The 14,503-nt window shown below is 36.6% G+C and overlaps 1 protein-coding gene across 1 annotated transcript in view; it reads left to right on the forward strand.

Moving 5' to 3' along the window:
- The window catches only part of KCNH5 (potassium voltage-gated channel subfamily H member 5), a 349,253-nt gene that overhangs the window by 89,459 nt on the left and 245,291 nt on the right, over positions 1-14,503 (forward strand). Inside the window, exon 6 of the mRNA XM_004612371.2 lies at positions 3,856-4,248. Within this exon, the coding sequence (XP_004612428.1) occupies positions 3,856-4,248 (393 nt within the window). The remainder of the gene's footprint in view (positions 1-3,855; positions 4,249-14,503) is intronic.

Consider the following 14,503-nt stretch of genomic DNA (forward strand, 5'->3'; position numbering starts at 1 on the left):
TTGGTAAGATGCAATTTTATTTTACTTTAGTTTTTTGTTCTTTGGGTCACATCTGGCAGTGCTTGGGGCCTACTTCTGACTCAGTACTTAGGCACGGTTTGTGGTGGTGCTTGTGGGATCATGTGGTGCTGGGAATCAAACACAGGCCTCCCACATGAGAAGCATATGCTCAGTCTTGCTGTTTTTAGTCTACAATTTTAATTTTATCTATTTTTTTTTTGTGAAGGAAGGGATTCAGGAAAGCAAAAGTGTGTTAGGTTGAAGATAGTTATCATGTCCCTTAGCACTGCATATATCTTTTAAGTGTTATTTCTTTAGAAATAGCCTATAGACTGTGTATAGGTAATTGTAAAATACTAAAATTAAATATATAGAAAATTTGTTTATCGCAATTGTAAAAAATACAAATGCGTACATGTGTGGAAAGGGTGATATGTGTGTTATGTTCTCGGGCTCTCAGGGTGATGCTCTCTCTCTTTCTCTCTCTCTCTCTCTATCTCTCTCTCTTTCTCGACGCTCACATTCGGTGCTCTCGAGCCACTGTGTATGGACCGGATCGGGATAGCTCCTCCTTGTGCTCTGCTTCTGTGTGTGCCACTGTGCTCTCTTCTGTCTGTCTCTCTATCTCTGTCTCTGTCATCTCTCCTCTGGTCTCTTCCAACCTCTGTCTGTCGTCTCTCCTCTGGTCTCTCCCGATCTCTCTTCTTCCGATCTCTCTCTGGAGCCTTTCTACTTCTCTCTCTCTGGAGCCCTTCTCGCTCTCACTTCTGACTCTGACCCTTACTTCTGACTCTGAGGACTCCCTGATTCTCTTTCGCTTTGTGCTCTACTTCTGTGTCTTCTCCCCCTACTTCTCTTACAGTCTTAGTTTATATAGCAATCACATAGGGTGGTGATACAAGGGAGGGTTGAACATTAACAAATCAACAAAAGAGGGCTAAGGCCACTCCTCCAGGAGATTAACAAAATCTCATCTAAGAAGATTACTCCAGATTACTAGCAGATCCACTTAAGGGCGGGATCCCATCTAGGCTGTGTTGCTTTCTTCTTTCCTCAGCTAGTAACCCACTTAAATAGTTGTAGTAAATCTACTTCTAATATTTCTAGCAATGTCATTCTGTGTGAGCACAGTAAGAGATATATCAAACTTAAAGTTTGGTTCTTCCTGAGGACATCTCACTATATATTCCAGTCTACAGTCCTCAGGTCAGATTATTCTTCCTAATCCCAGCAGGGTCCTAGTCTCGTTGCTACTTTTGGATCATGACAGCATTTGTCTATGACCATGCTCTCAACTTATAATTGAGTATTGTGGCACTTTGGCCTGGCCCATTTTGATGCCAGGGTAGCTCACAGCTTGCCCTGGGTCTATTCAGTCCCTTGTTGGGACCCTCCTTTTGGGGTGCTAGGATCTAAGGACAACTGAGTCAAGAAAGCAGATACCCAGGAGTAAATATTATTGGAGTCAATCAGCTCCCAAGTTACAAAGCATAATACTAACTGTCTTCCTGTGTCCATACAGAAAGGACATTGCTTTAAGGTAAACTAAGTTCCCTGTGGCAAGGCTAAAAGGACAAATCCAATGTTATCCTACAGGCAATGAAGTTGTTTACTGTTGAAAGGTGAAAGAGAAGGCATGTTTGATACATAATGCTTAATGTGTACATAATGCTTAATCCCAATGTAAAATTTATGTTCCTGGTAGAATAATATTTAGGTAAGTACCTTAAAATTTATGAAAAAAATATGGCTTGAGAACAGATACCAAGAGTAAATGCATATAAATAAATGCATATAAATCTTTATAAATGTTTCTTAAGACCACAGATGGAAACAGTAATTATAACATACAGATGGGAACAGTAATTATAATATACAGTTCAGGAGAATTCCACTTATGTATTTTACATTTCAAAGTAATAATAGTGGCGATTATATACTAGTATTCAGTTATGTAAGCTTTATCTCAAGAGAAATTTATTAAGATAACGTTCTCACAAAAAATTCTAGTGTACTTATTTTGCTTTGTGCAATTGAGTTACATGCTAACATCGATTTACATCTATTCTTATACTGAAAAAATTATAATTAATTTATAGCTCGATGATTTGAATTTTTTGACTCAAATGTCTCAAGTCCCATAAATCTTAGAGATTTTTAGTAGTTGGATACACAGACAACTAAAACTATTTGAAGTTCTTTTCACCAAACTCCTTAGCCTAGTTTTTTTCAGTGTTAGATTCCTTGATTGCAGGAATCTGACAGAGATCTCTGACCTGCTTCTTTGTGATCTCTTATAGAAGGGCTTAATGACCCCGGGGTGAAATACAACAATCTTCATAGTCTTTCCTCTAAGGATACTTTTTTGTAGCATTTTCAGCAGTTTTTTATAAAAAACAATACAAAATATATTTTTTCAGTTCTTCTTGGGGCAGGGATTGGAATTTGGGGTGGAAACATCTAAAATATAGTGGCGGGAAGGTGTGATGGTCATGGGATTGGTGTTTGAATATTTAATGTAATGAAATACTGTGAACTACTTTATAAAATACTTTTTATTATAAAATAAAAAAATTGAAAAAAATATTTCTGATCCCAGGTTTGGGGAAGAAATGCTAAATCCAATATTTACTCCCTTTTCCCACTGCTGGGAAAAGACTTCTACAGTTGCTCTGTCATCCACTTTTTTTTTAACTGTTATGCAAGCAATGAGAAATTAGGTCTTTAATTAGGCCTAATATAAGTGAATTAAGGAGCTTCACATAACATTGCACTAAAGTTTTTCTACTTGTCAAAAGGAATAGAAAGTGAATCTGACTACTTTGTGCATCTTCCCCTCCTGTCGCCCCCCAGAAATTTAGCTCCTGCCAGGGAACACACTTTTGTTTAAGTTCAGTTTGAAAGGAGGAGAAGAAAGGGCAGGTTGTGATGTTCACCATTATTGTGGGGTTGTCTCAGTCATTTGAGGTCTCACTGCACAGCAAGATCACCACAGTGAACCTCGGGTTTTGGAGACCTTCAGATGTCTAATTCCACACCTTCCCTTCCCCCGACATTAAAGTCACCCGGGCTGCCATAAATGAGCACACAGGTTGGCCATTTATTCAATACAAAATCATTCCCTACCCTGGTTTCCAGCATGAGTTATCGTTTAAGTTGACAGAGACATTAAGAACAGTTAGTACATCAAAATTAAGAGTAGAGGTACATTAATTGCAAAGGCTGATATATTTCACATAACCAATTAGTAGGCACCCCTAAAGTCGTGACAGTTTCCTACTCTATTTTTGCCGATGTTGTTCTCTACAGCTAGAAGAGCCTAAATTGTTTTATTCTATTCTTCCTTGGGCAAAGTGGTTTCCAAATGCAAACTTTGGAAAAGAGGGCATGCCTATTACTGTTGGACAGTCAGCAAGATTTGTAATTCCAGGCAGACCTGCAAATTGTGTGCAGAAGGCATTATGGGAAAAGACCCCTTGCAGTGTGGGGAATGTGGTGGCCTCTGGAAGAAAATCAGATGACCCTTCAGGCAGAGCTGCTTTGGCAGAGAGATTAGACTTGGAACAACTTTTGTTAAATGAGTCTTGGTAAGACTCACAAATGTGTCTTGCTTGGAAATCAGGATGCTGCGGCTTTACAGCCAGAAAGCAGTGCTAGAGCCCCAAGATGATAATATCTATGTCCTTCTCTGAAAATCATTTTCTTCAGGCTGAGCATTTTTTATATCACTCCTGCTTTGCTTTGCACTGTACTAGGTTTTAAGACCTTGTTGGTACAACTTGGTAGATTATTTTGAGTTCATTATTAACTGTGCAGAGATTTCCAAGTCCCTTATGTCTCTGTGTTTTCTTTTAGGTTCTTCAGCTGGGATCAGATATCCTGCCTCAGTATAAGCAAGAAGCACCCAAGACACCACCACACATTATTTTACACTATTGTGCTTTTAAAACTACTTGGGATTGGGTGATTTTAATTCTTACCTTCTACACCGCCATTATGGTTCCTTACAATGTTTCCTTCAAAACAAAGCAGAACAACATAGCCTGGCTGGTGCTGGACAGTGTGGTCGATGTTATTTTCCTGGTTGATATTGTTTTAAATTTTCACACGACGTTTGTGGGACCTGGTGGAGAGGTCATTTCCGACCCCAAGCTGATAAGGATGAACTATCTGAAAACCTGGTTTGTGATTGATCTCTTATCCTGTTTACCTTATGACATCATCAATGCCTTTGAAAATGTGGATGAGGTAAGTTTCATTTTGTCTTGGTTTTGCGTTCTGTGCTTAATATATTTTAAGAACGTCAGGATAAAAGAATTTTGCAGATAATCCAAGATTCTTTTAGTCACTGTCTTAAACTTTCACCCCCCCAAACATTTGACATAAATGATCATATTTGATTACCTTAAATTAAAATTTATCTGCTTCTTGATTTCTAGTTCAATAACCTAATTACTAAGAAAATGGCTGTATATGAATGTTGGAGTCAGAGGAAGTGGAGTAGGAAAAAAACCAGTTTACAAAGTAGATAAATGATTGAAAGAGGATGAGATAAATATTTTTACTTGGAAAACAGCAACATTTTCAATGCTCTATGCATCCACAGAACTTTTGCTTCCTTGTTTCTAGCAGTGCTACAGCTTATATAAAGATGGGAAAGCTTTTTTCTTTCATTGGTTTTTTTGGGTCACACCTGGCTGTGCCCAGGGTTTACTCCTGACTCTGCACTTAGGGAATCACTCCTGGTAGTGCTCAGGGACCCTATGGACTGCTGGGATCCCATTCAGGCTGGTCACATGCAAAGCAAGCACCTGATCTGCTGTGCTGTTATCTCCAGTCCTGAAAGATGGGAATTTATAAGCAAGAAATTTGTGGATTTTCTTTCTTTCTTTCTTCCTTTCTTTCTTTCTTCCTTTCTTTCTTTCTTTCTTTCTTTCTTTCTTTCTTTCTTTCTTTCTTTCTTTCTTTCTTTCTTTCTTTCTTTCTTTCTTTCTTTCTTTCTTTCTTTCTTTCTTTCTTTCTTTCTTTCTTCCTTCCTTCCTTCCTTCCTTCCTTCCTTCCTTCCTTCCTTCCTTCCTTCCTTCCTTCTTTCTTCCTTCCTTCCTCCCTTCCTTCCTTCCTTCTTTCCTTCCTCCGTCCCTCCCTCTCTCCCTTCCTTCCTTCCTTCCTTCCTTCCTTCCTTCCTTCCTTCCTTCCTTCCTTCCTTCCTTCCTTCCTTCCTTCCTTCCTTCCTTCCTTCTTTCCTTTTTCTTCCCTCCTTCCCTCATTTCTTTCTTTCCAAAATTGGCTGTGCTCAGAATTACCCTTAATTCATTGTTCAGGGGTTACTCCCAATCGATCTTACAATGCTGGGAATAAACCCAGGGCCTCACACTGCAAGTCAACTTCTCTACCATTGAGCCATAGTCCCTGACTAAATTTCTTTTTTATTGCAAAGACAGTTTTAAATTTTGTTTGAATATATTTGAATTTTGTATTAATTCTCATATAGTTATATCAAGATTCTGTTCATTTGGAGTTATCTGTACAACTAAAATAGTTAAAAAATGTAATATCATAAGAGACCATTTTGTGCAGAGTTTCTTAAGCTTTAATAGTGGATGATTTTAAACTTGCTACACCAAACTAATAGGATCAAACTAATAATATCAGCAAATACATAAATGAGCAAATGTAGACTATCTATTATTAATATGTGCTTATAACAATAATATTACAAACTTGATTTCCCTGAGGATTCTGCTGTGTCTTCATAGATTACTCAGATGGAAAATTTTCCATCACGTTGTCAGTGTTGTCATTCTATGTGTACTGGGAAATGGATTGCAAAGTTTTTGCTATCTTTCCATAAATGTCAACATTAAATCAATTTTAATAATATTGGAAGATTATTTCCCTATAACTGCAGAATTTGCATTTCAAAATGGTTATTTTAATTTCACTTACTAAAACTTTTTAAAGATTTGTTATTTATTTTCAGTTTACCCTCTGCAAAGAATTGAGAGAAGTTAATTTTTAAAATACTAATCATATAAGGAGACAAAATGTTATATTTTTATTTTATTCACCAGATTAATATGTTAATCTTAATATACCAAGATTAAAAGTTCAGAATTTTATAAACTGAATATAAAGTTTATAATAAAAATGATCAAAATTTTTTCTCAATTAATAGGAATTAAAAATAAATTCCTATTGAGTGCATTAATAATAGATGCACTTAATATTTTGGAAAATACAAAATAAAACTGCAAGCTATAATAATGTACTATTTTTAGTTATCACACTTAACTCACTTGATTGATGAGTACAATGGCTGAGGAGATACTTTACTTAGAACTCCCTTTTACAAAACCTGTGATATGGAGCAAAGTCTGAGTCTTGCTGAAATTGGGCTCCTAGCTTGGAAAAGCCAGGTGCTAACTTCTCTTTCATATTTAGCACTTATGATACTTCACTGACCCTTGCAGCTGGGCATAGTGGGAATATTTATTTTATACCTGGAAATTAATTTTCCACCTGGAAAGCTGCAAAGCCTACTAAGAAAGACTTCATAAAACTCTCTATGCAATCAGTTACTCATAGCTACTTATGTTGCTGGTAGTTGACTGATTCCATATATGCCATGGGTCATACATTGAAGCTATTTCCCCTAGGCTGCTCACATCCAATTGACTGAGAATGGTAGTGACATAGTAATCTGTCTACTCCTAGCTCTATGCAGAACTCTTACAGAGAAGAATGTTTGCACTGGGGGCTCCTCATTCACCTATACTAAAGCTCTTTGTACACAAGGTTCCTTCTTGCTTCATTGGAATAAGGTCTACATCATTATCTGAGTCTCTTCCTGTTCTTTTCTTCACTTATCTTTCCTAGGCATCTCTCTCATCAAAATTCTTGCACATCTAATCTTAGACTTAGTATCTACTCCTTAGTGTACCTGAACTGGTAAATTGATGGTGTGGTGGCACTCTTGCTAAAAGTGATATAGATTGGCAAAATCTCTGTAGCACTGTAGCACTGTCTCCCGTTGCTCATCGATTTGCTCGAGTCGGCACCAATAACATCTCCATTGTGAGACTTGTCGTTACTGTTTTTGGCATATTGAACATGCCACGGGGAGCTTGCCAGGCTCTGTCCTGCGGGCAGGATATTCTAGGTAACTTGCCAGGCTCTTCCAGAAGGACAGAGGAATCGAACCTGGGTCAGCTGTGTGCAAGGCAAATGCCCTAAAACAAAGTAGGATCTTTAAATTTGAATCATGGAGGACTTATCCTAAGGGATACTCAAAGTAATGAGAGGCAAGAAAGGTGGACTGAGAGAAACCTGGACCAGACTAATAAAACTGTAATACCCCTAGATTTCAGGGCCACTTAATAAAATTAAACACCTATAAGGAACGGAGAGAGGAAAATAAAACCTGTCACTAATTAACATAGAATGGACAAAAAATGGCAAGAATAGAGAAGCTAATGATTAAAAATGATGTATATTGAAATAATAATAGATTTTTATTTAAAAGATTGCCATTGCCATGCTGATTAATGGCAAAATCTCTATGAAGGAAAATTGCCACCATTTTGCTTTATTTCATTCTACCTTATAATAATTCTGTTTAGAAACTTAAAGTCATTGTGATTTCTTATCCTTTAAATAGGACTCATAATCTCTTTTGAGAAGTTTGATGTAGGCTTCCAATGGGTCTGTTTTCATCATCCATCCCCCACCCCTGAACTCTGATGGGTAGCCTTTTCCATTTGGAAAAGATGTTTTCTATTTTGATTTTATTTCCTGGAATGATTCTCTTTCCAATTCGACTTCCTCCATTTTTCTCTCTTACTAAACTTTTTCTTATTTAGACATTGTTCTATTAGACATGTCCTCTAATTGCCTTGCTTTGTCTATGATTTTTCAAGGTTTAGTTTATTTTTTCACTTTCGGAGTTATTTTTTTCACATTATTTTCTAAGTTTGTATGTAGTGTGACCTTTTCCCACCCTGAAATTCTGATTTGCTTGATACTAATAGAGTTAAATTAGCCTTTGTATAGCATCCGATATATGATTCTTTTTGCTTTTTACTGTTTAATCACTATAGCTTATTCTTTAGTTATATCTTTTACAGAGAGTATATAGAGTTTGAGAGGTTTCATAACTGGCAAGCTTAATTTATGTATATTAATTACGATTAAAGTTTTTGAGATTATCCTATTTTCTATCCTAAAGGCCTTTTTCTATATTCTCTGTTTAATTTTAATTTGCTTTTTGTTTTCTGCCATATTTGAAACGTACTTTTTTATTGTTTGGTTTTTTCTACTGGCTTTGAAGTTTTTTGTTGATAACAAAACAGCCTCAGCATCACTATTTAACTCCTTAATATCTTTTCCCTTCTAAATAACTTTGTTAAGCCTCTCACCTTCTCTTCCTTCCTCCCTCCCCTCCGTCCTTCTTCCCCACCCTCCTTCCTTTCTCCCCTCTCTTTCTCCCTCTCCCCTTTCTCCTCCTTTCCTTCCTACCCCCTTTTCCTCCCTTCCTCCCTTCATCCCTCCTTCCCTCCCTCCTTCCCTTCTTTCATTCTTTCCTCACTTCTCTTTCCTGGTGGTGTTCGGGGCTTTCTCCTGGTTCAAGGACCAATCCTGGTATGCTCAGGGGACCTTATGTGGTACTGGGAATATCCATGTGCAAGGCATTTTACTATTTCTTCAGCCCTAAGCTTCTTATCTTTAAAATTATTGTATTTTATTTTGACTCCACAGTATTTCAACATTTCTCTTTTGATTATTATATTACTCTCATTTCTCTTAATTTTCATACCTGATTACAGTAAAATATATGTTCAGGTCATACTGCATGATACTTAGGAGTATCATAATAGAGAATCCTAAGATACATTTTTCTAAACCATTCTTGCCATAGCAGCTGTGGTTCTTCTAGGACATTGCTCCTGCAAGATCCCAAACTGTGCTGTTGAGGTGATGAATCCACCTGGCTCAGGCCACCTGCACCATTTCCCAGTGTTTGGTCATGAAAATCTTGCAGGGGTTCCCATAATTCCATCCTGGGTGTGAGTAAAGAGAACCAATTTTTACGAAACTGACTTTAGTGTACAGAGAAAATCTTGATAATGCTCAGAGAACCTCATAAAAATCTGATGATATAGTCAGATTCCATATTTGAGTGTATGGGAAGGGTAGATAAATAGAATGTGTTGCAGGGAGTAGAAAGTATGTTCACTAATTAAAATAAGAAGATCTCTATGCCCTGTATGATGGTCTCTGTATAGATGTGAATAGATACAGGCATGTGCATGCACATATACTCTGCAGGCCACTATGTATATAGAGATATATAATACCTAGCCAGACACAAATCTTTTTGAGTGTGAAAGAAATATCACAGAGCACCTACTATACATAAATAAACCTTCACAGAAGAGATTACCAAGTCCTTAGTACTTGGTAATAGTCTCCTTGTGCCAAATGCTTCTGAATACCTTTTAGTGTTTCCCTATGATCCTATGACATTCCTTTCTTTGTTTAATTGTACAACTGTAGCACTGTCGTTCCATTTTTCATCGATTTTCTAGAGCAGGCACCAGTGACATCTTCATTGTGAGATTTACTGTTTTTGGCATATAGAATATGCCATGGGTTAGCATTAAAATTGTATTTGATGTAGTGAATTTGGAAGTTCCAGGAAAGTATTAAAAACAAAATTGGACAGATCTACTATGTGACCACAGGAAAATGGCCACCAACTTTATGACATTTTACAGGCCTTTTCTGAACACACACACATGACTGTGTGTAAACACATATATTTACATGAACACACATGTATATAGACAAACAATATAACAGAAAAGTATATTTGTCAATCTTCAATTCTGAAACCATGCATGTGGCTCTCAAATCATTTATGAAACCCCTTGTCAAATGTTGCCAACTTCCCATGAATAGAAAAGGTATAAGCTATTCCTGCCAGGCTTCCCATCACTTCATAGGATCTACTTCCAGGATAGTTCTGTTAAAGAATTTGCCACTGTGAGGAAGGTTCTAGGAGCATCCAGAAAGAAGGGAATCATGAAGAAGGGATTGGGCAAGCACCAGTGGGTGCCAGGATGGTCAATAGAGAACATTACTGTGGTAGGAATCCACAAAAATGATCTCAGTTCAAATAGAAACGTCTCCTTCTGAAAAGCCTGGCATCTATCATAGAATTCTGTTCTACCTGCCCCCTCCCAAGATAGAACTATGGGACCCACATTTACCACCTGCATGTGATAGATGTTCACCTCATGCTCGGGTTTTGATCAGGTTTTGATCAGGTTTGAGTTGGTGTTTTAATCTTTTAGTTGTATTGTTTTTCCTGCTCACTTAACTCTAGCCAGAAAGAGATACACTCCTTCCTTCATCTTCTGGGAAATCACACAATTTCATCAGTCCTAAGTTGGTGTGTATCTAGGTATCTAGGGAGAGTCTACTTTCAAGACTGTGTTTCAGTATTATAGATCAGGTTGGGATGTTTTGGTGAAGGTCAACCTCACAGTCTACCTGGTGGGGATGCAGAGTCCGTAGAATGTTGGATATTTGTTAGGAATAAAATCCTGGAAGGAGGCCAGAGGGCACACTGAGTCCATGTGGTTGTATTTCACCTGGCACCGTGGAAGTCAAGGGAAGCAGCAGTGTGAATGAGCATGCCTGACCCTGAGCCCCTGGTTGACTTGTAGCAGCAGGGGAAGATAAGTCAACAAAGCAGCTTCTTGTGCTGTAATGCTGGAACCCACAGGGAATTGAGGCTCAGATGAAGGATCTTCCTCAACTCTGTCTGACCCAACTGGTAGTCCAGGGAAAACTAATTGCCATATTTGTCTCAAACCTGGCCTATTCTGATTGTACCAACTGGGTTGGGGTGTATATTGTTATAAATTCAATTGTCAGAACTTGCTTAGCTTTATCCACATGTCTATCAAGTTTGTGTCTACACTATTTTATACATTTTTGGCTTTCCTTATTTATGGTTCCATTCTTAGAGGCTTGCTATTTGTTATGTATTATACAATGTTTAATATTCTGGAACATAGTTCCTTCAGGAAACTTTCCTGCATTATTATAAAGCTTCTCTGATGCATATCTTTACCATATTTTATCTTTACTAGTATATATAAATGCACATTAAATATTAGAATTAATATTATTATTATGTGTATGTGTTAGCAAGTACTACAAATTTTGTTGTGTTGTTTGGGATCTACACACCTTCTTTAGGAAACATTTACTGTTGGCCTTTGGGTTGATTCTCCTGACTTTCAATTTTGTAATCTGTAACAAACAGGAAGAAATGCTGATTTACATCAGCAGCCAGTAATAAGGAATAATAGAAAAAGAGACATGAATGATTTCTGGATGTTGGGGGATATTATTACTTCATTTGTATGTGTATATTTCCTGAGCTTTCTTATAAACCCTGTGATGGTGAAGAATGTGTCCCCTCTCTTTGTTATTCCTTCATTACTCTTAGAGTATGTTGATGGCTGACTGATCTGAAACAATGAAGTGTTAGCAAGGTTTTAGTAAATTGTACAATCACACAAAAACAAAATAGAATTAAAAATGAAGACATAAGCAAATGATAAGTTGGTAATAAGAGAGCATGAGTCTGAAAATCACAGTTTAATTCTTTAATATCATTTGGGTGCAGTATGACAGAGGACTTAATAATACTTTATTTTCAAAATTGTCTTAGTTTCTGTGCTCTTGGAAGGTAATTTGGTTTAGTCAGAATTTACAGACTGGATATGTGATTTTTAAAAGAAGACAACTGTGAAGCAGAGAAGACAGAGTCCAATAAAGGAAGCATTCACTTGAAAAGAGGATATGCAAATGTCAGAGAAACCATTACAGGGGGTAAAAGATGTTGCAGACTCCAAAGGAATAGGATCAAGTTTCTTTGTAGCATGAATTTGAGAACAGTTCTGGGGTATCTGCAAAGCATGATTTCTGGAAGGTATATGGTAGCTGAGTTATAGAACATTAGAGAAGATGGGGCAGCTGCAGTAACACACTTTTTAGTTATAAAAATAGACTTTGGAAACATTATACCCAGTGAATTCAAAGGACAATAAATAGTAGTAAGCATGATCATCTAGGTCAGAACAAAATGAAATTGAGGGACAAGGTCACCATTGCAGTATTTCTAATGGCAAAATGAATGGACCAACAATCGCTAAGTTGTTGTATAAGAATATTTTAAATTTTCAGTGAAGTTTCTGGAAGATAATTTTTAGTATTTTTCTTGAGTTGCAATTGTCAAGCTGTGACATGCATCATGTTTTGTTAACCTTTGTATTGACACTGAAATTTTTTTCATACTTAACCATCAAATTAATAAAGAAGCTAGTTATGTTCATAGATTTTAGTGTGGTTTGTCAGTCTTGGATCTTTATTTTTCCCATATATTTTTTCAGACCCTCCAAGAGTAACAAACTAGAAATTTTTATTTAATGCAATTTTCTTGCTGTTACTTTTAAAATTAAATCATATGGGGGTTATGGAGAGTTTTGTACGGCATGGCGTATGGTCTCTGAGTACCATCAAGGGTGATCCCTGACCACTGTTGGGTATGCCTGCAATTAAGTTGTATAATTTAAAATCTGAAGTGGTTAAAATAGGTGTCACATTAACTCTAATTTTTCAGTTTTTCTACATTTATTCTTATTAGTGTCATAGAAATGATGTCCAGTTCACTGTGGAAATAAATTTTAGTATGGAGCGATAGCACAGCAGGTAGGGCGTTTGCCTTGCAGGAGGCCAACCTGGGTTCGATTCCTCCGCCCCTCTCCGAGAGCCTGGCAATCTACCCGTGGTGTATTCAATATGCCAAAAACAGTGACAACAAGTCTCACAATGGAGACATTACTGGTGCCCCCTTGAGCAAATCGAAGAGCAACGGGATGACAGTGATACAGTGATATAGTGATTAACATGTTTGCCTAGATATTTTTGTTTTGGGGGCCACACAGAGTGGTGCTCGGGGTTACTCCTGTCATAATGTTAGGGAATTACTCCTAGCTATATTTGAGAGAATAGGAATTGAACTCGTGGCTCCCATGTGCAAAATATATTCTCCAGTTCTTTGGGCCTTCATCATCGTCTATATTTCCCCCTAGAGAGATATGTTTAATATTATTAAGGAATCTATATCAACACATTATCACCAAAGTTTGGTTTACTTTAAGCGTCACTATTGGTGCTATATATTATACATAATAAATATATATCCATATCATTCAGCATTATAGCATTAAACAGTAATTTCAGTGACCTACAAAATCCTGGATGCTGCTCATTTATTTTATTTTCCCTTTAACCCCCAAATGACCACTGAATCTTTTACTGTCTTGTCCAGAATATCATATAGTTGGTATAATTGTCTATTCACATTGGCTCCTTCACTTTGTAATGTGCATTTAAGATTTCTCCATGTCTTTTCAAGACTGGTAGAACATTTTTCATTATGTACTGAGTAATACCTGTTAATTGTTCAAGATGAGTAAGGAAAGGCTGCTAAGATGTCAGGGCTGGGACAAATGGAGATGTTACTGGTGTCCACTCGAGCAAATCGATGAACAGTGGGATGACAGTGATACAGTGATACTGAGTAATATTTCACTGTTAGATTTGTCAGTTTATCCATTCGCCTACTAGAAGACACCTTGGTTGCTTCTAAGCTTTGGCAATTATGAATAAAACTGCACTAACTTTTGTGAATAGATTTTTGTATGGGAATACGTTATTAACTAGTTTGAGTAAATAATAAGACATGAAGTTCCTGATTTATGTGGAAATATATATTCACTTTTGTTGGAAAATTGTCAAACTTTAGAGTGACTGTCATTTTACATTTCTTACTAGCAGTAAATAAGAGCTCTTGTTGGTTCTGATCTTCATTATTTTTCCTGTGTTGGAAAGGCTTTGTATTTTATTACAAATTCTAATACATGTTTAGTGTTAATTATAATGTTTCAATATGCCATTCTCTAATGACATACAATGTTTCACATCTTTTTTTTAATGCTCATTTGCCATCTGGGGGATGCCCTTTGGTTAGTTGTTCTTATTTTACTTTTAAAATTAGGTTGTTAATTTTCTTGTTATTGAATTTTAAGAGTTTTTATATTCCAATAATAATCCTTTGTTAGATGTGTTTTTTTGAAAATATTTTATTCAGTCTCGTTATCTTACCTTCTTATCTTACTTCACAGAATAGAATTTCAACTTTTACTGAAGCTCAGTTTATTATTTCTTTCATGAATTGTGTAGTTGGTCTTGTATCTAAATGATTATTATCATATGCAAAGCCACCTAGGATTTCTCTTATAATATCCTCTGGAAATTTTAAGTTTTTTGTTTTATATTTATGCCTATGATCTTTTTGGAGTTAGTATTTTTGTGTAGGGTACAAGACATGCGACTGTATTTATTGATTTTGCGTGTCTAATTATTC

Source organism: Sorex araneus, chromosome 3 (genome assembly GCF_027595985.1).
Source record: "Sorex araneus isolate mSorAra2 chromosome 3, mSorAra2.pri, whole genome shotgun sequence".
In the NCBI taxonomy this organism is placed as follows: Eukaryota; Metazoa; Chordata; class Mammalia; order Eulipotyphla; family Soricidae; genus Sorex; species Sorex araneus.